This window comes from Xiphophorus couchianus, chromosome 2 (genome assembly GCF_001444195.1).
Source record: "Xiphophorus couchianus chromosome 2, X_couchianus-1.0, whole genome shotgun sequence".
NCBI classification, from domain to species: Eukaryota; Metazoa; Chordata; class Actinopteri; order Cyprinodontiformes; family Poeciliidae; genus Xiphophorus; species Xiphophorus couchianus.
In genome coordinates this window covers 27,593,575-27,617,855 of record NC_040229.1, presented here as the reverse complement: position 1 = coordinate 27,617,855, position 24,281 = coordinate 27,593,575, and the positions used below count along the sequence as shown (strand labels likewise).

Genomic DNA, 24,281 nt, shown 5'->3' with positions numbered 1-24,281 from the left:
CGAGTAAACAATTCAGCTGTAAAACCCACGTTTGGGCAAAAACAAGCAAATCTAACACACCTGTTAATTGAAAAAACAAAACAAACAAACAAAAAAAACAGAATGTGACGCTGCAGCAGATTTTTCAAAGTTTTGGGAAACATTTCATTTTCAGCTTAGAGACGATTTTCTACTGCGTGTGGTTCTGTCTAAGCTTCAACAGGCTGAAGCAAAGCTCGCAAAAAAATAGAGAAGAGAAATTAAAGTGTAAAGTTAGGAGACTTTGGTCAGAGTAAAACAGATACTTTTGTTTTCAAGGCACCACAAAATTCAGATGCTTTAAATTCAGCTTAAATTCAACTTTGGATCGGATGGTTTTGGAGCAAAATATATTAGCTTCTGTAACTTTAGGCTACATGTTCCTCCATGTGCAGGTCTGACACATTTTCCTTTAATAAACAGAAAACCACAGTTTCCAACTGACCTGTATGTGTTTAACCAGTGGGGAAACGTAGACGGCTGATTAGAAAATGACTGACCTGCAGCTAGCTAGCATAGCTGTTGCTATGACAACAGCACTGAATGAGCTGGATTTACCCAGTTTACTGGACATGGGCCTTCTGTATACTAGTTTATAGTTCTAGTGATTGTACAAAATATAATACATTTAACTGTTCTGTTCTTTAGAGAGTAAGGCCATAAAAAGCTAATATTAGCTGGTTATCAGAGATGCTACTGCTAGCTTTGCTAACTGCCAGACAGCATTACCATGCAAAGTAAAAGGGATGGGTGGTTCTTCTTCTAGTCTGGAAATATCTTCATTTCCAAAACAACAAAATTGATTATCGTGAGGAAAAAAGCAGCCATCTTTCTTTAGCCGGCTATACGCTACTTCATGTAGCAGAAGAAAACTCCAGTCCATTTACAACTAATGAGATGCCAGAGAAAGTGAGCGAAGACGCATGAAACCTTATAGATTAATAGCTGATAGTTGTGCAGAACATAAAGCCTAATCCTAATTCTGCTGTCAGATTAACCCTAATCTAGTGGTTTCTTCAGTCCCAACACTGCATTGTTTTCTGATTACCTGACGTGATTTGGTAAAAAAAAAAAAAAGGCACATTTACATTATGTTTGCTTCTAATGAACAGCAGATACACACGAGTGAACAACACAGATCGATCAGAGTGGTGTGAATATTACAGAGGAAACCTGCAACAAACCAAAACAACAACAAAAACACCTTCAAAATCAAAAACCTACACTTTTGGTCAATATGAAGAAACTACCAATCACACGGACGACAAAAATACGATTGATCACTGTGATCTGACGTCATGAGTTCACACCATAACCTCTGATCGGCTTTCAAGCTGAAATCTCACAATTTGCACCCTTGTTAAAAAGAACAAATAAAAATGAAACCATGATTGGAAGGACAGAGGTCTAAAACTCCAGCAGCAAACAGTTCAGGCACCAGAAACGGGGAGGAAAAAGCCCTGATGTGACTGTGTTGTTGGCATAAACTGATCAAATGTGTAAGATGCCAGTCTGGGGAAATCCACATCAATGACGTGCGGTCAGGGAAAGCAAGTGAGGCAGAGCCTCACCTGTCATGATGGAAACAGAATGATAAAATAATTTATATTTTCACCCTGGGGTTTGTACTATAAAGTACCTATTTTTCACTTAGCTTGACCAATTTTGATCATTCTTTCTTCAGAATTTTCACATTTTCCAATTCAAATGCTGGGAAGCGAAGCTGGTGAGGCAGCAGGAAGCTGAGCCTCACCTGGGATTGATCAACATCTCACTAACTGCATGTTCCTCCTGTCTGTACGGGGCCTACAAAATGGTTAAACATTTAAAATATGAACTGATTTTCCATAATTTAGCTTATAAAATGTAATGTACAGTGTTTTTTTGTTTTGTCACCTACTGTGTGTGTGTAACGTGATTCGTGTGCTGAGGATCGATCAGAAACGGCAGAGAACAGAATCGAGGCGAGGCAGGCAGTTCTCTTGCCTCATGGCAATGACGGCACAGAATACAAAAAAATGTTTAAAGCCTTTTAGCTCGACGTATTTGGTAAATTTGGAATTATAATAATTTTAAAAAAGTAAGCAGGCACTTGACGCGACGGCACTGAAAAACGTTTGTAAGGCACACGTGTGCGTGAAGGCTGGTGTGACGCGCTCAGAGCGTTCCTCAGTGGAAATGTGTCACCAAACCGGAGGACGGGTCAGAGCCCAACGGCTCCGGTTTAAAATGTAAAACTCTTGACACATCCTTCGCACGGCCTCCTCAGCGGCGCCGTGGTTTTCTGGTCGCTCGGAGAGGCGGAGCTACTCGCTGAAGCTGAAGTTGAGGCCGAGGTTGGAGCCGTCTGTGGTCGGGGACGAGGGGCCCGCGCTGGACACGGCGCTGGACGGGATCCTGCCGTCTGCTCAGGAACAAAAACCAGAAGAAAACCCAGGAAGATGAAAGCCACAAAATGTACAGAAATGTGCATATGTATTTAAAAACAAGTATCTTATTTGATATGGCGATTTTATACACCGACCAACCGATAAAACACACCATCAAGTTTTAGAAATGCTCTTCACCAGATTCTAAAATGATTTTGCTCTAATGTCACAGTTTGTTCAAACAAACAAAAAAAAAAAAAACAGTTACACACTGTCATTATTTAGGCCCGGGATCAAAAGGAAGAAAAAAAAAAAAAAGAAGACTTTTCTGAAAGATACAAACAGAGACTGATGGGAGAGGAAGTGAGTAAAGCAGAAAAGTCTATCAACAGGTACTACATAAATCAACGGCATGGCATCAAAACCAACAGGAAGTGGGCGGAGGCATCATCATCATCGGAGGAGAAGAAAGAAAAATGAATTGAGTCGCAGTTAAGAGGGATGAACTGGGTTGTTGGAACGGTTCTGGTGTTTCTACAAAATGCTAGTTAGCAACAATGTTCCTACTGATTTTGCTTCAAGGAGGAAAGTTTGTGTCTCAAATATTTATATTTGCTGTTTGTAACTATAGAAAAAGACACAGAAATGCCAATTATTTTTCTGCCTTTATTTTGGCGCCCACATGCCTAGCGCCGTGCTAGCCCACTTTTTGCGCCGCTGGTCTTCATGGTGCCGTCTTTAACATGTAGGAGACATCTGAGTGGAGCTGGCGACACCGGATTTGTTGACTTCATATTTTTTAACCAACCCCAAAAAAAATTAAAAAAAATCAAATTTCCTTGCACTTTCTGATTATGTCCTACTTTGTGTTATGCATTTAATTTAGATTGGAGGTTCTCTAAAAACTCCACCGTGTAGATATCCATCCTCAGGGATCCGAACGGAGTCGACCTCTTGTGTGACATTGTAAAAAAACCACCACGTTGTTAGACTTACGCCACAGAGGCTGGGCCGGCGGACGGAAAGACGCCTCTGATCCGGAGGAAGACAGAGGCTGCTGAGGGCTGTAGAGAGACGTCTGACTTTGAGAGTCAAACAAACCAGAAACAGAAACGTCAGGCTCAAGTTCTGCTTTTCCCTGGACGTAAACTCAAATCTGACTGCATTACGGAAAACAGATCTGGATCAGAATGGAGAGATGTGGACTGAATGAGGCTCGATAACAAGCCGAGCTGCTTACTGGGGATAAAACTGGAGCTGGAACAAAAGCGAGAATACTTTGGCACATTTACTATATAGCCTGTGTTTGCGCACTTTATATGGAGTCTAAATCAGAGTTTGAAAAGAATTTAAATCTCATGAAGCTTTGTAAATGTACTTTATTTTGAAAAACCAACAGCTCCTGTCTGTCTGTGAACTGTGCGCTGCGCTGCTTTCAGGAGTGAAGTAAAACCGGAGAGGACCGTCAGACGTAGAGGGACAGAAAAGGTGGAAGGAACCAAGGAGGTTAAAGTTGAAAGAGTTTTGTAGTTCAAGCCTCTGAAAAAACGACCCTAATGTTAATGCATGTTGCATTTGAACGACATCAACGTAGATAATTAACAGAGCCGGCCCAAGCCTCCATGGGGCCCCAAGCGAAATTTGGTTTTGAGGCCCTCTAGTTCTGTTGACAATGTGGATTTCTGGAATCAACAGTTACACAATTAGATCATTCGCACACCTGCTATAAGCTTATTGCATCTCTGATGGTGCTGTTTGCATTATACCCTGTGCATGTATAATATAGGATACATTTATCAGCCAGTCGATTTCTGAGTTAATTTTGGGGGATCGTTATTGGCTGATATTAACATGTGAAGCCAATCTTGTCCCCTGATCTTATATTCGTCAGCAAAGGTTTAAAAATCAACCTCTGTCCTTTTCTGCTCTGCAGTGAGAGGTTTGACTGACAGACCGGCCCACCAGGTCGGGTCAGAACGTTTACAGTTAACAATATTCACCCCACTGTTGCCAACTCAGTGATTTTCTTCCTTTATTTAGCGACATTTCAGACAAAACAATTGGCATCGGCCAATAATCAAAATCGGCAGGTCAGGCTCTTTAAAGATCGGGAACCGGCCAGAAAACTGCCATCGGTTCAGCCATACACACATATTCATGACATTCTGTGATTAAATTAATTTCTCTTAAGAGTTACTCCACTAGCTAAAAGTTTCATTTACACCAGGTGAGTTTTTCTCCCCTGAGAATGTGGACCGGTACCGGTACCGGGTTGATTCTGAGCCTTGAAATGATTTTAACATAACTTAGAAGTTGATGTAAAAAATATGTTTTAGCCACATAAATGATCAGCAGCAAACAACATATCACAGCTTAGAGCAGCTCATTGTTATACAGCAGCACCCTTGTAGCCTGATGGAAAACATTTTGCTAGACAATGTCAAACATTGAGAAGTTTTAATGATTGTTATCAAACACGGCGTTTTGAAGCCAAAAATACCTCAGAAATATTCAGAGCCGACCAGGAGAATCAACTCATGTAAAGTTTAAACTCATTTTCACACAAACACAAAGACCCCAGCATACATGTTTGGCTGTTGTACTGAACCGTTCCAGGTCGCCATCAAGCTAATTTTCTATTAGCAGCTTCAAAATCCTTTTTATAAACATTACATTACAAAGACATCTTAAGACAAACCTTTATCTTGGCTTTTCTCTATTCTTCCTCTTTTCTTTCTCCCTGAAGTACAAGTCTTTTTTTTTGAGACATTGTTTTGCCAACTTATCTTCTACCAGAGCTTTGGACGTTTGGATGCTCTCTGCAGGGCAGCTCAAATTACCGGCGAAGCGTGCGGTACCTACCGCGGCCACCAGGGGGCCTAAGAGCAATTTATTTTCTTTTCGTCCATAAAATAATGATTTCTACATACATGATCAAATATATTATTGTAAAAACAAATCAGTTCATGATGCAATTGTGTGCTCTTGTCATTATAATGACATAGAAATCGTTACTAAAAAAAAAAAAAATCAGCTCTACTGAGGGGGCCTTTGGTGGCCCTGGGGCCCTAATCGGCTGCTTAGTTTGCTTATGCTTTGGGCCGGCCCTGATAATTAACATAATTTGGTCTTCATGCGTAACATTTCAGGTATGTTTTGAAGACTAACTGATTATATTTAAACATCAGCGTTGTGTCAAAACCCACCACATCCTACAGGAACAGACCTGTCACAATAAAACACTTTACTGGACGATAAATTATTCCAGAAACTATGGCGCTAAATGATAACGTTGTTTTGAGAGAATTTTTAAGTAATATATTGAAAAGGGCACAATAATGCTAGTTTACCATCTCAAAGACTAATAAATTGTAATTCTGTAAAGAAGACTTTACATTGCTGGAATAGTTCAAGTATTCCCCCAAAAATCCCAACAAAATCAGGAAATGAAATGAATTAAAATAAAAACACACAACCAAAAACCATGAATAAATAAATAAAATGGATTACAGTCTCTAAACAAATTATTTCTTAAAAAAATATTAAACATCAGAATGGAAATCATTGGGTGAATTTTATTTTATGATTAATTGATTTATTGCTTTTTGTAACAAGTTTTACATTGGCTCAAAACCAAAAGAAAAAGAAGCTCTTTTTACTTATTATTTTCCTCATCACATCAAACATAAACTACACTTTATTAAATCATTTCAATAAGAAAAAAAGAAAACAAAGTTACCTAGTATGAACAATCATCATCATCTACAAGTGTAGACAACAGCAGCTCAATCACATAATTATAAAATGTTTACGTTTTTGACGCCTTTTCTAACGTCAAACATATTATAAAGTTGTAGAAGAGCTGAATTTTCTCCAAACATCAACATCAGTGAGTGTCGAGCTTCCATACGACCCACCTTTCATGGTTTTGGCCTGGGCCTCCCCGCTGCTCTCGCACACCTTGCTGAGGAACTCCTCCACCTGCTTCAGGGAGAGAGAGTTGTGCAGCGTCTCCAGCGGGTAGATAGAGGGCACCATAGAGCAGCCTTCGAACCCTGCGGTTTAAACAGGAGAGAGAGAGAAAGAGACGCTTCACTGTACCAGTTCACTGGGTGCAGGGAGAGGAGAAGGGGAAAATAACCAACTCGGAGCTTTAACATTTCTTCCTCAGGCAGCTGCTAGATCACTCCATGCCAAAACAAAACAAAACAACCGAGCTACAGCGAGAAGAGACGAGACCAGACAAGGAAAGACGAGATGAGACGAGAAGGCCTTTTAGGGTCGGTTAGATGTGGCAACACAGCAACAGGATTGTCAGGGAGTCTCAGTTAATCAAAGCCACGTTACGAAAAGAACCCCGCGAGTTTTCTCACTGGTTAATCGGTGAATGTCAAGGGGAACGTTGTGCCGCGTGTACGCAGGAACGTGTTGCGTACTCCGTAACCATGGCAACGCAACGATTACAGTATATGACGCCGAGTTTGAAGGCGCTTTGAAAGTTTTGGAGCAAACAGCTCAGAGGATAACAAGAGTTTATCAGTCCTTAGTGAAAACATGGCAAAAGTAACTGTCACTTTCCTAAAATAACGGCTTAAATAATCGTCTTTTGGCAATTAAGAGGTGGTGATTTTTATTTCACAAATAATTTCTGGCAAAAAAGAAGAAAAAAAACTATTATTTTATGAAGGTGATTATATGATTTTTTTTTTTAAACAGTAAAGTCGTAGTCAGGGTTATGAACAACAGACCTTTTGAATTTGAAGGACGAGAAACGGGAAACGTCAGAGTTTAAAATGTACTTAAAAAGATGGATTTATTTAGGATTTAAAGGAACTGAGAAGTGAGGAAGCAGTGATCATCCAGAGGAAAGTTTAACTATTTAAAAAAAAAACCTTATCAGGAGAACTAAAGCTAATTGTAAAATAACAAACCAAACGTTGGTTAGGACTAGACTGAAACTAAACAGAAAAATGAACTGTGGTCATGACTGCCACCCACCTTTAAAAAATCAGTGGAACCAACATCACAGGTACAAAATACCAAACCGAGAAAACAGAATGAAATGTGACCCTGCTGTAACCCAACACAGCATCCAGGCTCTACGACGGAGCGCTTCCATCTCTGGATCTCTGGTTCAGGACCAGTAAAGCTGGTTAAATGAACAGATTCTCAACTAGAAACCTTTTCGCGAAATACAAACAAAAAAAGCATCACTTTTCAAAGGCTTTCGGTCAATCCGACAGGTATTAACCCCCATTTCATTTCCAAAAACAAAAGCACCCAGGTTCTTCAAATTCACTCTTAATTTTTAAGCATTTCCATGAATCATGCAGATAAAAGTAAATCGTAAATATGTTTCGGTCTCACATCTTGCAGATTAAGTCATTTTGGTTCTGATCTCCATTTGGGCCAGCTGATCCAGATTGTCCGACCCCTGACCAACACAAAGGGATTCTGCTTCACTTCCTGCTGGCAGCTGTTCACTGCAGCAACGTCAGAGCCGGTACTAGGGCTGGGCGATAAATCGATTTTAGTGATTAATTGGATTTTCTGTTTTTGAAGATTTCATTTTTGGAAAAATTTAGATTTTTTTTTTTTTTTTGTCCCACCAGTCCACTTGTTGGGTTTCCAGAGTGATGTTAACCCACCCCAGAACCGCCGTCTTGTTTGACAAGCTTCTATTTCCACTCACAGAAGAAATGACTGAAATAAAAGTCATTTATAATTTTTTAAAGAAAAAAATTAGGGTAAAGAGTAAATTAAAATTGAATTTGGTAATAATAATAAAAAAAATCTGGTGTTATTTTTGAGCCAGCCCTCGCAGGTACTCTGCATGGCCAGTGGTTTCTCTTTTCTTTACTATCACTAATATCTGCTACAGTTCAGAGTTCCTTCAGGGACAGCCTGCTTGCATCTGACGGGTACAAAGAAGCGTTATAGCAGGTCCTTCCTCAACAAGCTCAATAAGTGTTTACATTCCAGTACTTTCTGTCAATAGTCTATGCTTTAATGTAGAAACATACATGCACTAGTGTGGGTGTTCATCGTATCGTTTATCGTGATAAATGTTGATTTATCACCGTCACGATAAATTGAATCAGTGCCGTTTTAAATCTTCCCAAAACTGTTCTTATCGTCAGGATTGATAGTTTTACCATTTTCTCCACTGTTTGTTTAATAAAAGCATCATTAGATACCAATACATTTGTAAATACAGTCACTGTGTGCAGTTCAATAATAGATATCATACTGCTGTATGTAGCTAGAGTCCTAAAGAAGCATATTACAAATAGGAATGTTTTTCAAGAGCATTATTTATGTTTGTGGGGCTTTAATTGCCGTGACAATCAGTCATACTTAACATGCACATTTTTAAATCAACCTGCACATTTCTTTGAATCCAATAATGCTGTTATTACTATTGTTATGCAGAGGCTCTTATTCATACTTTGTTTTTATATGTTTAACTTTTTGTGAATCTGAATGCTTTGGCCTGCCTGCCACTTTGCTGCTGGCACACTGAGGGGAAATAAGAGTTGTTTCTGTTCTACTCTAGTATCTGTAAAGAAGGTCAATAATTTTCTTGCACTGACTCAATACAATCAGACCAGCTGCATAACAGATTCACACAGAAGCAGAAAATGACAGAAGCTGATGATCCACTCCAACATGGGCCACCAGGCCGTGAAAGTCTCCTGGGAGAGCGGCGGTGCACCGACACCGAGTCACGCTCTCGCTCTTTAAAAGGCCTAATTGGTGCCATTAGTACCAGACGATGCTCTCTGAAAACACCTCAATGCTGAAAAAAATGGCTCTTCTCACATCCATCCCAACAAGCCTGAAACTGAACCAAGAGAGGGTCTGATTCTCATTTGAGAATCAGAATCCAATGAGAAGCTGCATAAAAGCTCGGTACAAAGTCTTCCTTGTACAGATTCATTTGATCAATTAATTTCCATCTCTGATACTGACATAAAAGGTCAACAAGGCTTTAAAAACTTCCAATGGAAAAAGAAAAACCTTTTCCCCTGCACGTCACTTGCATTACTCTTTATCCACTTCCACTTTTTTTGTGATGGTAGAAACTGAAGAAGTCGCTCTAAGCTCAGCTGAAGGTGACAAATGTATCTACGGTCTTATTATGATTTAATGTTCCGTCTTTTAATGAAATTCCCGTCGTTCCTGCAAATGTTTCATCTTTACCCGACTGCTGTGGAAGTGTCATCCGTTGTTTATTTTCACAAAAGAAATAATGAGATCAAGCAGCACACTCTCCACCCCTACATTTAGATCTCTTGAATTACATTTCTAGTACTTTTCTGTACAAATGTGAATCGATACTTTTATTTCCATTCATTTGAAATCATATTTATCACGCCTGTGACTAACAACTATTTTATGAATATATTTTTTCTGTCGATTAATCAATTAATCGCATAACAAACGTGGCACATTCTGCCGATATTTTATTTAACCACTTAAGCTTTTCTTATACAATATTAGAAATACATCAAAAGATGCAAAAAATTAAATTATTTCTTAAAATACAAACATTTTATTGCCTAAAATGCAAGAACATAGCATTCCTTTAGTGAACGCTTGGTCATTTGTAGCAAAGGACGCATCTGCAGCTAAAATATATCTCTTAAAGCTCAATCTTTTCCACTGGACTTACTGCTGTGTAAGACTGATCTGTTGATTATTCTTTGGCTTAACCGATTAATAACTGGATAGCAAAAGACGCTTTAGATATCTTACAGGATTTGAACCTGGTAAAACTACGTCACCTGACGAGTTCGGCAAAGAACATACTTCCAGACAAAGAAGGTTGTTTTCATCTTAAATGCAAAAATGTAGATACTTTTCTTACAGTTTTTACCTACACAGGTCTGAGTGTTTTGTTCTTTCAAATGGCCTTTTTTATTTTTAGTTAACGATTAATCGATTACTAAATTAGTTGACGATTATTTCAATCACCGATTAATCGCAATTAATCATTTCAGTCCTACTTTTTAATTTGATTTTCTACTCTGTAAATTATTCTACATTTTGTCAGCTAAATACAGAGAGGAAGATGATGCTGCCTTCCTCGGTCAGCATGCAAGCGTTTTAAACACTGGGGACATGAAACAGACCTACCGCTAGAAAAACCAGACAGACAACAACAGGCAGGAAACCAAGCCATGACAGCCAACGCAGGAGGCTGCAGCTGATGCAAAGCTCAGAGGGCATCAACGGCAGCCATCTTTCGCCTGTACCGGTCCAAAGGTGCAAGACGGGCGTGGAAGGGGGGGGAAAGGGCTATAGAGGCTGACCGTGGAGACAGTCGGAGAGCTCCAGGCTGCACATCAGCTGGGTCCTGAGGAGGCGCAGGTGGTAGGGGCAGTGATGCAGGTGATAGGAGAAGGACCTGTCCAGGGCGACAGGGTCAAACCCTTGCAGCGCCAGCTCAGCGAGTTCATCTGAGGGCTCTGAGGGAGGAGAGGCAGAGGACAGAGAGAGGAGGAAGATGACAGCACAGCGGCAGGAGGAACAGGAGGAGAGGCGGGAGCTACGGAGCTGAAACCACGGCATCTTTGAACAGTAAGACCTGAGACACCACTTCTCTTTTCTCAAAGGTCTTCAGTGTGTCGACTGACAGAAACGTCCTGACTCTGGTTTGGTTTTGTTGTCACGGTTCCATAACAGCAGAAACAAAAAGCCATTTCCCAGTGATGATTTCATTTGTTAAGAGAAGGAAGCTACCCAAACCAGCCTGGCCCTGTCAACGAGGAGCTGACCTCTTGGCTCATAGCACTTCTAGAAAACAATAACGACCAACAAGTCTTCAACATTCCTCTAGACCAGGGGTGGTCAAATACAGGCCTCAGGGGCCGGTGTCCTGCAGCTTTTCAATGCGCCTCTACTTCAACACGCCTGAGTCAAATAATGAGGTCATTGACAGGAGCCTGGAGAATCTGACTGCAGGTGATTCAGCTACTTTATTGAAGTGTGTTAGACCAGGGAGGCACCGACCCTCAAGGACTGGGATCGCCCACCCCTGCTCCAGAGAGACTTTGGTCTGCTCTTCCTTGAAGAACTATTGTTTACCGTTACTCCACAACATTGCAATCGAGTTGCAGTCTGGACTTGGATCGGCCAGTTCAAGGCAGGCAAATGCGACCTATATACGGCTTTTTCTGCCACAGTCAGAACAGCCCAAAAATCCAATCTGTGCCACTTCCACACATGGAACTAAAAATCTTCCATAGCAGTAATTTATTCCCAGCCCCATTTACTCTGAGACCCTTAAATAAAATCCAGCAGATCCAATTGCAGGTTTAGGACAAAACTGCAAACCTACCGAGACGAGGCCACACCTGTAGACTGACAAGCAGGGCGATAATCAGAGAAGCAGAGGCCCGTGGTAACTCTGGAGGAGCTGCAGGCATCCGAAGCTCAGGGTCGGAGAATCTGTCCAACAGGACAACTATTAGTCATTAACGTCCCAACTCTGGCTTTTCAGGAAGAGTGGTAAGAAGTCGTCGATTGGGGGGGGGGAAAAAAAAAAACACAAACAAGAAGCCCTGCTTAAAGTTTGCCGCAAGGTGTACTGGAAACGCACCAAACATGTTTAACAAAAGCAATAAAGTTTGAACTTTTGGGTCTACACGCAAAGCTAAACACAGGGAAATCTTGTAAAAAAAGCAAAAACAGTTTAGCTTTAGAAGGGTTGCACGTCAATCTACAACAAATGTGAACACAGAACCAGAGCTACAATGGTTCAGATTAAAGCATATCCTCATGTTAGACTGGCCCAGTCAACGTCCAAATGAGAGCCAACAGAAAAGAGAGACGTGATTTTTACACTTTCCCACTCTCTAGATGTGCAGGGCTAGCAGAGACACACCCCAAAAGACCTGCCGCTGTAACCACTGTCAAATATTTATCAGGTTTTTTTTATTTTAGGTTTCCTGCATTTCAGAAATATATTCTTACAGGTGAACCGAATCTCATCTGTATCCATCAAAATATTAAATTACACAGCTCATACTTCAACAAAGACGTACATTATTATCATTATTTGTGTAGTTTCAGTGTTATTCTATAAAACGTAGTGATACAAACCTGAAAGAAAAGATCATGGGTTTGGAAACAATCTGTCTGATAAAACCGTTTACTGAATATGAGGAAGGTGCTAAGAACAGGTAACATTCCACGTCTTTGTTTGTGTAAGACGCATAAAAATATACAATCATGAAAAGTGTTCATGTACGAGTTCTGTTGATCTAGTTCCAAGTTGTTCATCCATTTTCACTCATCCGTCCTTTGAATGAATTTCAGATACAATACGATACAAGGTCGCTGCTACTGAAGCAAGCAGCACATTCAAGTGTTTTTAATGATGTTGAGATTCTAAGACTGTCCTGATCGATAGACGCCGGTTCAACCAGCAGTCTACCGGGAACAAATGCTTTGTGCAACAATAATGGGGGTAAAATCAAGCTGCAGAAATTGCCAACAAGCACAGCTTCCTTGTTGTTGATGTCAAATATAAGAGGTGCTTTTTGGCTCATAAGCAGAACAAAAGCCAAAAAAAAGCATAATTTTGGGGGGGGGTCACATCTTTTTAAATGCGTTTTTGAAGTAAAAAATGTGGGCAAAAAGAAAAGAATTAAAAAACTAAGACACTCTTTATACTCTATCAGTTACTTCGGATGACATTTGAACAAACTGGTCCTCGAGTTTTTGACATTTGGTGATTTTATTTTTGTCTCCCTTATCAACAAATTACAATTAAGATAAAAAAATAATGATATATAAGCTCCTGGTAATTAATTACACCTTCTGGTCTAAGAATCAAAGTCTACCTAAAATGCAAGGCTAGGTTTTTTTTTCCAACAACAAATGACAAAAAAGTCTTTCAGCAATCTGGACAAAACAAGGTATAAAACACGAGTCCCACTCTGCACACCGGGAACGGGTGCAGACACCATGAGGTTCACGCCTGTCAGACCCTAATGTACCACATCGATAGTGAATATAGTAAATATCAGTTTCAATTTAACACTAAAAGGTGCTGTGGTGGCGCAGGGGCAAAGCACAACCCACGTATTGAGGCCTTAGTCCTCGTGGCGGTGGTTGCAGGTTCGATTCCCGGCCTGGCGACATTCGCCGTATATCTCCCCCCTCTGATTACCCTGTTTCCTGTCGAACTACTTTCAAATAAAGCCCACCAGAGCCAACAAAATAATAATAAAAATAATTAACACTAAAGAGGCATAAAGCAATTGTCAACATGCCAGAATGTGTAAAAACCCAGCACAAACCAATAGCCTAACTCATATTTAGTTTAGTTGGGAAATCAATTAATTAATTAGATAAATTAATGACACAAAATTTAACACACTCCAACATTTTAACACAATTGATCACATTTTTTTATTTTGCCTACAGAAGTCTTGACCCGGAACCTTTGTGTTTGCGTGTTTCTGGTACGACACAAGCGACATACGCAACAACAGCGATGGACGACGAAGCCGCTTCTCTTGTACCGCTGGGGGTCCGTTGGTTCATGCGTTAGCCTATCAACTGTGTGTAAAGAATTGACTACTAAAATATCCCAATAGTGACTCTGTAATAACTTCTCATCTTTTGCTACACTGTGCAGAAGCTTCATTCACCTCAAAACAGAGGACATTTTATACTGAAGATGAAACTGACGGCATGACCTACTTTCTGAATAACTATGTGGACAATTGGGGACAATAAAAAAAGTTAATTAATTAAAAGTTAATAATTAAATATGTAAAAAAAACACACAAAAAGAGAAAGTGATGTCATGTTAAAAATCAGAATCCCCTGTCCGAATACAGCAGAATACACACCTTTGATCCCGATATACACGCCCCATTCAGAACTGCACTAAATCAGCTGAAGTCCTCCAAAGATGTGACGGGGATTCTCCACAACATCTCCTTTATGTCCTCACTTTTACACCATAACCCACATCAATACACGGAGAAACAGAAGACCACAGCCTTTGAAAAGTACAAATGACTCAAAAAGGAACAAAAGGTTTTGAGTGAGTACAAGTTATGAGGTGCACACAGATCGTCTACATGTGGAAATATATCCGAGGAAGAAGATATATTCCGGAAAAAGAGCAATTTGTGAGGAAACGGCAGAATCAGGGAGGTAAATTAACCTTGCAGAGCAGGTGGTGTTAGCAGTGCAGGCTGAAAACAACACAAGGCTCATCAAACACCGAAGTTGTGCGATGACAGAAACTCTGATGGAAAATAAATAAAAATGTTCATTGATGTCATTGACGCAGACAAATCTCCATATCCCCAAAGGTGGTTTCCAACTCCCCACAAAAGGGTCATGCAAGATGAACTAGAGGATTGTCGAAGTATACTTGAAGAAAAGCGGACATACCATTGGTCGGATGCCTGGCAAACGACACAGAAAACCTCTTTACTGCCGGCATAGAGAGCAGTTCTGAGGAGATAAGAGAGGTAACTAGGATTACTGGAGGTGCTGGTATCTGTGTCGGCCTGCGTGCTCTTCAAAGAAAAGAAAAGAAATTTTAAAAAAGAGGGGAGGAAACAGAAATAGGGCGGAGTTGGCTTTCTGATTCACACACGTTCTGCCAACAACTCTGAGGAAAATGAAGAGAAGGATGAGAAGTTAAAAAAAAAAAAAAAAAGAGGTTGAAAATTTGATCTCATTGATCTTTTAGCTAAAAGGAAAAGATGCATAACTTGTAATAATCTGTCAATAGATAAAATGTCAATAAAATACACTAAGACATGGTGACATAATCCACTCAGAGCAAAGACAAAAGTGTCAATTTGTTGCAGGTGTCTCAACCTTCTGGGTATAAACAAAGTACCAGGAAGTAAAAACATGTTAAGAAATCTCTCAATACACTCTGAACCACATCGGGTTTTTCAGTCCATATTGAAACATTCTGATGTTTTACAGAGGAAAATAACTTATTTTTTGTCTGTCTGTAATTACGCTGCATTTTATTCCAACGGTGCAAAATCTGCAGGTAAATAAACCCAAAGTATTGAAATACAACATATTGATATATGTTATATAGTTTTAGACAAATTAAGAGAGTAACTGAGGAACTGATCTGTTTTCTCCATTGTCGAAAAAGAATCTATAACTTATATGCAACCATAAAGTCTAAAAAACAATGATGATGATAATAATAATAAAGATTTTAAAGACAATTGCAGAAGCGCCTCAGCCAGAAATGTCACTTCCCATTTTATCAGCGGTCTGAATTGAATTAACTCTTCGGTTACATTACGCCACAGTGATGGCCGTGTACGGCTCTTCCTGCTGGTTCAGAACCCTCTGCTGTTCTTCTGCATTCGACACCAGAACACGCCGACCTTACGTCTGGAACACGGTGGGGTTTCAGGTCAGACTCTTTTATAAACATTGGGTTCCCCAAGATCCTACTCTAGGACCTCTAGGACCAATGTACATATATGTATTTTAGTTATTTACAAGTTTCTCTTTAGATTTAAATTTAAGAAATTTCGAAGGTCGGTCAAAGTGAAACCCAGACTACCTGTTACTTCCTAAAACTTGATGAGAATCAAAGCTAAGTGCCCTATAGCTGCCCTTGGATAGATTTTCAGTTGTTGGGTTTGGTGTCTGAATTCCAGTGAAGGGAAGTCTTCAAGATGTAAATATATATATATATATATATATATATATATATATATATATATTTTTTTTTTTATGGGTAATTATCAATAATAGTTTCCTTATGTGTAACAGAAAGTTGTCATAACAACTGGGGCTTTTAGGAAGATGAATAAATGGTGTAGAATTTCTGTTTTAGCCGACTTCAGCCATTTAAATAAAGACAAAATGAACATTTTCAAATGAGTTTGATCACATGGGTTTGTTTGTTTTCTTTCTCCTACTGAGCTGCACAACAACTGCCTGGGGACAATAAGTATGACGGACTGAATGAAACGTTTATTGGTTCATATACTCACCCTTTTTCTTAGTCATTCTTACTGTTGGTGCTGTGAAGTTTTGCTATCAGAGCGACACCTAGTGGTGATAATGAGCTGCTTTTCTTGCATCACAAACCCTGGACAAAATTCCTGCTGTGCACAATTTAATCCCAACTTAAATAACTTACCATTTATGGTGTGATTATGCTGTGCAGCGTAAATGTAGGCGATTGTTAAGAAATCTTGGTGAGTGCAAAGAGAGTTGCTGCTTTTTACCAGTGGCAGCGTGAGGAAAAATTTTAATATCAGATTGGATTATTTCCAGTTGAATTACTGGCTCTTGTAGTGAGGAATACCACAAAATGTGAGTAGGTGGGAAAAAAGGAAAACAGCAGCCAAGATTTGGGCTTTCAGCCACCAAAGCTACTTTAGGACAGATTATTAAATTCCACAAATGAGGAGACAGAGCCACGGCATGCAAAAAAAAAAAAAAAAATCAAACCTATTTAATCCCCAAGCAGACAGAGCTCTGATGGCGACAGTTAGTGCCAAAAGCGTTGAACACACCCAACAGGCGCCTGCATGCAAAACATTTACCACACAGCCAGTCACTCTGCGATCAGATCAGTGTCGCCAAAACTTTGAGAGAGGCGAGATGTTTTGAAATTGGATTTTGTGGAAAAAGAGGGAAATAACAGAACAGGAAAGAGCTGCCAGTAGTTCCAAGATGAGACCAGCAGTAGCAAAAAAAAAAAAAACTAAACAGAGTAGAATAATAATAATAAAAAAGGTGTTTTTAAAGAAGGGCGGAGATGTGAACACCTGACCCCACAGAGGAGAGCAGACACCGCTGTGAACGTACCGAACATGCCAATCTTGCACGGCAGACTGCCAGGGGACAGAGGAGGTTTTCGGTGGTGGTGGTGGTGGTGATGGGTGCGGACGTAGTCCCGCAAGTTGGGGGCGCTAGAGGACACCCCGAGGGCTGAGGCACTGAAGAGGCCAGAACAGAGTGAGCCTGTGTGAGGACGAGTCAGGGGGGGAAGGGGGTGGTGAAGGGTGGATGGGTGGGTGGAGGGTGGGAGTGGAAGTATGACCGGTGAGTCGTTTTATTTACACACCATGCAGGTAATGTTCCAAACAAAGCGTTAGGCTTCTTGTTTTTATTAAATGTGTTTACATTGAATTAGGGCTGGACAATATGGCTGAAGGCCGTTCCATGATGTAAGCCTTTCATATCAGCTCACGTCGATAGTTTTGGTTTTAAATATCTGACATAGGGCCAAACTGGTGGCGTGACCTTTCCTGTTTTATCCACAGTTTTCACTCCACACCAGTTGTTTATTTTTAAGTTATGAGGCTGAAACGTATGCAGTAGGTTGTTGCTAGGTAACCACAGAGTGAGTGAGGTCGTTCACGCCACCAACCTGGCTTAGAGGATTAGCGGCTAAAACCTTTCCTCTGCCTACATCTCCCAGAATGCCATGCGGTTCTCTGGATCGGAGGTACTCCATCGTCACCTTCCTATAATAACGGACTAATCCACGTTTTGCCAAAAGGGACCGTTTTGCCTAAACCATCTTCTGACTGACAATTATTTTGAGAAGGTGACAATACTGATCCCTGAATATTAAATCAGAAGTATTATCTATTTATATTGCTCATTGTCCAGCCCTGCAATGAAGACGGCTACCTGAGTGAAGTTGCACCCCACCTTCTTCAAATCAGAAGACCTTCTGACCTTTAACAAAAGTTTAAAGGTCAAAAGGTGACCTACCCCCAGCCGCACACACTTTTACAAAATCAAATCGACCTTTAAAGTTTCATTTGTATCTTCAAAGCCAAAGCAGCATAAGCAACAATTTTCGCTGCACAGAGGTAGAGTCGATTGACACCAATTTTGCCTGATTTGAAGGAGATATGTGTGTGTGTGTGTGTGTGTGTGGTGCTGGTTGACCTTTCATAACCTCTGGAAACATTTCTTAATATCTTTAATATGATAGCGGCACAAACGAATATTTTTGCCGCACAAACGTACTACAAATGTTTAAGACCATTTTTGTCTGATTTGAAGAAGGTGGGGGGGGGAACTTCACTCAGGTCAGACGGTTTTCTGCTAAACTTCACAGCTCCTAAAGTCACAAACACAAACCTTAATGTGATTTTATCACACAAACACAAAGTTATGTTAAGTTTTTCTTATTAGTTTAAAATTAAAAATCTTTAAAGTGTGGTGTCCATGTGTTTGTATTGAGCTCTTGTTCAATACCTTGGATTAGCTTTGATTGCACTGTGTTTAGCTTTATCCATCTTTCCCACATCATCATACTGCCACTACCAAGTTAGACCATTGGGATGATGCTTTTAAGGTTTAGGTGCAGTGTTTTGTGGCACATGAAGCATTTTGCATGCGAGTCAAAAAGTTTCACTTCGATCTCATCAGCTTCTTCCACATATTTGCTGCATCCCTTACATGCTTTGCTCCAAAATCCTCCTGTGATCCAGCAGAGGGAAACTCCACTCTTTGTAGCATCCTCTCATCCAGACATTTCCCTAACAACGCCATGCGAGTTGTTTTGGTCACATCCCAAGGAGTCAACTCCGTTAAAATCGTCTGAGTAGCCAGTCAGCACCGCAATGCAGGTGTTGGAAAGATGAAATCTGGGGTCACCTGTGTTTAATTTTCGGTTTTCTTTTGTAATATCGATGACTCCTTTCACTCACATACTGCAGTGACAGCAGAAAGCTGCTGGGATGCTTTTATTGGATGGATTGACTTTGGAGAGCTCAATACAAACATGCGCCACATTTTTCCCTTAGATTTTTATTACTGAAAAGTTTTGTAAACAATGCGCCATTTTCCATCCACTGATTGTCTAAAGCACTTATCCGTGTGGGACAGTGAGGGGCCGTGGATGGGTCGCTAGTCTGTCACAGGAAAACAAGAGAACAAACAAGCACAAACACTCATTCCTACGGGATGCTCAGCGTAACCGCTAATGAAGCAGGAATACCCGGAGCACACACATGCATGTATGGGAAGAGCATGCAAACTGCATGCAGAAAGGCCAGGTCACGCTTCGACTCGTTTTTTATCCCTCAGTGACAACTACTTCAGGTGTGAAATCCCCCAAAAACTGCACTTAAATGTGAAAAGGTTTGACAGTGAATACTTTTACAAAGCACTAAATGAACCACACAACACACAAGAGTATGTGATCAGTGACATTTTTTTTTTTGTCAACTAAATCCTGGAAGTGTTTTAAAACAGAATTTATCCAAGAGTCAAACCTGTTTTTGTTCCTGACAGATTCGGCACCGAATTCAGCACCACTTTGATGCAACATGCCAGGTGTGGAAGTGAGAAAGACGAGTTACCAACAACAGGAAATGCAATGGAGTTATGCAGCGAGGAACTATTAAAAAAAAAAACAATCTCTTCTCATTTATTTGCTAATCTTTATCCAGACTCAAGAATATTTTATCTGAAACAGAAAAAACAATAAATAACTGTGATGGAGGAGATGCCAGCTGTAGAAAACACCCACCGCTCTCCAAAACAAACATCAAAATAAATTAATAAAATAAATATATATAAAAAAATCTGAATAAAACTTTCACACACAGTGACATATCAAAAGTATTCATACCCCATTACCTTTTTGTTGGGATTTTATACTGTGAGAAACTGATAACCTCATCTGCTGCTACGCAATACTCTACAATCGACTAACAGAAACATGCGTCTGTCCCCTTTTTTTTCTGATTCCCCTAAATAAAACTCTGGTAGAAGAATCGATTGACAGGACAACAGTTGCTGGACTTTCATGTCTTACAATAATTCATTAAAGTCTCACGTGACAAAAAAACCTGGCACTGTCTATTGCGATGTGCTGCAGATGATCCCGTTTGTCATTTAATGAAAAAATAAAACACTGAAAGGCGGGAAAAACAATTAAGAACATTCACAACTTAAATTTCTAGATTAAAAAGATTCCTGAAAAGGCTAATTGCTGCTGTTTAAACGAGAAGATTTATTCACCGTTACATGTCGGCCTGCAACACTGAAGCCTGGTCGTTTCTCTGTATCCTAATGACGGGAAAGTGATTCAACTCATATCGATCGGGTGAAATTTGACTCTTCTGTGTTATATACAACATCAGTTTAAAATTGCAGTGTGGTGCAGAAGTGTCTTATTTCAATTTTACCTGATAGACCGACACAAAGTTGGGCAATCGAATGAACCGCCTTTGAAGTGTCGGTGTGCTAATACGCTTAAAGGGGCGGTATTGTGTAAAATCGACTTTTTTGAAGTTATTCCTTCAGCAAAATCATGCCTGGAGTGCCTGAGAAATCCTTTAATCTCCATGGCAACTATGAATGGTGTTTGAAAAACGTTTGTCAAAGGCTTAACGGAGAAACTTTGTTGTGACGACTTCCTGAAAGTGGAATTTCAGAAAGAGCAGGAGCTTCTTAAAGGGACAGAGGCCCAATTTCAAGGCTTTAATTTGAAAAGTCAAATTTATTTTAAGTAATATATGTATATATATGTAATTTTTCTAACAATTCCAAAAAAATGGCACAAAAATAATCCCATTTTTGTGCTATAAAATGGGATTATGTGCCTGGAAAATACATAACACTGCCCCTTTAAGGGGTATAAATACTTTTGCAAGGGAAGATGTTGTCGATGTTTCAATTAAATTTAAATCAGTGACCAGTAATCTGAGAGCATTTAGTTTGATCCTATGACATTAGCTTCCTGTCTTAAACGTCGGTCTGCTAAAACCTGCAGCCTTGCGCTGAACGTTTATTTCCTACAGGGAGTGTCGGAACGTCTGTAAGCGTCCTGTGACAAAGAAATCCTGATGTTGGCTGCGAACGCCTCAACTCCCAGCTGACCTCTCGCCTGAATAGTTTGGAGTCTGATCCTGTTTGCGCTGCCGCTAAGCTGAACTGAAAGCTATGCAGCCATGAGAAACAGGAGGGGGAGGCGATGGAAAGAAGAGAGAGATGAGGAAGGGACTGAAAGGGGATAAGGTGGGAAGGTGAAGAAGGGGAAAAGGCAAAAAAACAAAAATGAAGAGCAACATTGGTGGTGACAGCTTAAAATAGATGTGATACGAGGGCAGGGTGACCTGATGACAAACACACACACACACACACACACACACACACGAAGAAAGAATACAAACACTTAAGAGTTAGAAGCTGACCTAGGCCTCCGGCTGGTTTAATCTCAGGAGACTGGCGGGAACACGACTGGAAGAGCCGGTGGGATGTGCAGCCTTTGGAAGAATGGTTGGGCGACGTCTCAGAGAGGACCTGGTCAAAAACAAGGCCAGGCATCAATAATAATAATAATACTCAGCAATGCATTGTGGGTGCTGCTGAGAGGCCGACTCCGCTCTACCTCCATAGAACCCGTCTTGCGGTTGCGAATCATCGGAGAGCGCCTCTGCAGGTTGATGAGCTCTGTGACCGGAAGAGCGTCGTCCGTCTGATCCTGGGAAAGATCCTCCAGGCTTCCCTGATTGGGCTTTTTGTCCTCATTCTAATTGGTCAAAAAATGGAGAAGTAAAGTTTTCATTCATTATGGATGAAATTATGGATTATTATATAAATAATAATAATAATTATGGATCATTTTATAAAATTATCAATGAACCTGGCTAGACTCATAGGCTGCGTTTCCATGCCATTGGAATTATAAAAATAAATTTGCTTATTGGAGAGATGGAAATAATAAAAAAAATAAATAAAAAAAACCTCCTGATTTGTAAAATTTGTGTATTTTTTGTTGTATCAAAAGTAGTCAGTTTCCCAAAACTGCAATGGAAAAACTTTTTTTGCATGGGTTACGTGAACAAAAGGATGTTACTACTGGTGGAAAAGACAAAGAAGACAACAGGAAGTGGTAGGAGGACGAGGGTGTGGCATGTTTTTTTTATTTATCGTGTGAGCAAACTTATTCACATGATATTAATTACCTTTCTTATTTAGTGGAAATGGTGCAACTGTGAAATAGGTTTTCCGACATTAGTGGAATATCGACGAAGATTAGCGCACATTTGTAATGGAAACGCAAATACTTTTGCAAAACGTGGAAATTCTATCATCTGATGTCACGGAACAATTAAACGGTTTAATAAACTAGTTTGAATCAGAAAATAAAAGTTTTTGAAAATATAAAATTAGAAGAAAAAAAAATAAGGGCATCTTACCCATGAAGGGTGTGGATGTTTTAAACACCTTTGCTTCAGTTTTGCTCAAAAACCGAATCTGAGTGTGCAGTGAGACTGATGTGATCACATGCATGTATGTAAGCAAACAATAATTTGTGGTGTGCGTTTAAAATCTCACAAAATACATATTCTAGCTCATAAACTCTTGTTCTGCTTGCTCTATGCATGCTCTTGACTATGGCTCTCTAATATACGGAAGGCCATGAGGGCCAAAAAACATGCAACGTCTGATGTACATTTCACACATAAAGCCCATTTTTAGTGAGCAAACAACTTAAAGCTAATCACAGACAGCTGCTTTTCATTTAATTGGAGTATTTTATTTTTTTTTCTCCGAAGAGTTTTTACGGCGCTAGTGGCTCGTATTTTTTCTACAGTAGGCTGACAGGAAACAGGGAAGGAGAGGGGGGAAGACATGCGGCAAAGGTCGTCGGGACTGGGAGTCGAACCCGTGACGTCCGCGTCGAGGACTAAGGCCTCCAAACGTGGGGCGTGCTAACCCCCTGCGCCACCACGGCACGCCCCATTTAATTGGAGTATTTGTTGTTTGAACTCATCACCAGCAAATCAAAAATACTGGCAGAAAATACAAAACGAGACATTATGATTTACGAAAAAAGTTTAAGTTTTGTACCCTAAGAATATGTGGTTAAGTATAAAAATATGTAATACGTTTACTTTTTTCATTTCAGGTGGTATTTCAAGATTTCTGGAGATTTCTGTGTAACATGTGAAAATATGTAGAAGGTTTTACATTCGATTTTTAGAAATAGGCCCAGTCAAAGTAGCTCAACCCACCATCAGTCATCTCCCATCTCTCAAATTTTGGGGAAAGGTGCTACGCCACTGGAAAAAAAACATATAGAAATAACTTCTAACACATATTCACAGACCTCTGATGAGGCGGGTCGGAAACCAAAGCCCAGCGGCACGTTCTCCTCATCTTCACACCCTTTGACCCCCGGGCTGAAGTGGAGCTCCACATGGAAACGTTCCTCCGAGGACGGGTCCTTCTCGCGGACATGAAAGAGACGGCCTTCCCGTTAAGCAGCCGGGGGATCTGCTGTTGAAGACGAGCAGCGAGCGGCCTGCAGACCGACCTTGTTGTTGTCTTCGTACAGCATGATGACGATCTGCGTCATGTAGTTGAGTTCAGTCACGGCGCTCAGGTAGTCCATCGCCTGCTTCCACTGCTGGTCCTTCACCTCCTTACCAACACACACAAACACACACACAATGGCTCTTGTAGTGAGGAATACCACAATTACAGAAGCACTTTATACGATTCACGTTTCGTCACATAGCAACAACAAGCCTCGTGTTTATTGCTGGGTTTTTATGAAATGGATCGACAGAGCAGTGCAGGATTGTGTAGTGGAAGAAAAGTGAAGCAATTTTTACAAATTTAAATAAAGCGTTATCACATGGACGTTTATACGCTGCTAAGCATTCAGGGCAGTCGATGTATGCTAGGTGCTACAGCGCTCGCTCCATCCAGTTAGCAACGCTCAGACCTTTCTGTTTGAAGCAGGGCGTGTTGACATTTCAGATTTTCTTTGACGTTTCATGTCTGGCGTCGCCTACGAAAGCCATGACTTTGTTTTCCTTTTTTCAATAGTGGAGGAGTTCATAGCTAATAGTTGAGTCTCTCTCAATTGTGAATCTCTGCAGCTCCTCC

General features: G+C 40.4%; 2 protein-coding genes across 18 annotated transcripts in view; one reads left to right on the top strand and one right to left on the bottom strand.

The window, feature by feature from the left end:
• The window catches only part of map1ab (microtubule-associated protein 1Ab), a 95,473-nt gene extending 89,851 nt beyond the window's left edge, over positions 1-5,622 (top strand). Inside the window, exon 8 of the transcript XR_003596759.1 lies at positions 5,612-5,622. The gene's annotated coding sequence lies outside the window, so the exon portion shown is untranslated. The remainder of the gene's footprint in view (positions 1-5,611) is intronic.
• The window catches only part of ppip5k1b (diphosphoinositol pentakisphosphate kinase 1b), a 54,585-nt gene continuing 32,241 nt past the window's right edge, over positions 1,938-24,281 (bottom strand). For 3 of the 17 annotated variants that reach the window (XM_028026950.1, XM_028026941.1, XM_028026956.1), the window contains 10 exons: positions 23,704-23,811; positions 23,497-23,613; positions 21,772-21,912; positions 21,575-21,683; positions 17,220-17,375; positions 14,808-14,870; positions 10,703-10,858; positions 6,305-6,442; positions 3,384-3,497; positions 1,938-2,422 (listed from right to left, as the gene is read on the bottom strand). In XM_028026950.1, coding sequence (XP_027882751.1) covers positions 2,325-2,422; positions 3,384-3,497; positions 6,305-6,442; positions 10,703-10,858; positions 14,808-14,870; positions 17,220-17,375; positions 21,575-21,683; positions 21,772-21,912; positions 23,497-23,613; positions 23,704-23,811 — 1,200 coding nt within the window. In that variant the 3' untranslated portion in view covers positions 1,938-2,324. Of the gene's footprint in view, positions 2,423-3,383; positions 3,498-6,304; positions 6,443-10,702; positions 10,859-14,807; positions 14,871-17,219; positions 17,376-20,997; positions 21,384-21,574; positions 21,684-21,771; positions 21,913-23,496; positions 23,614-23,703; positions 23,812-24,281 lie in introns of those variants that run through there. The other 14 variants (XM_028026972.1, XM_028026963.1, XM_028026990.1 and 11 more) reach the window with 11 other exon arrangements.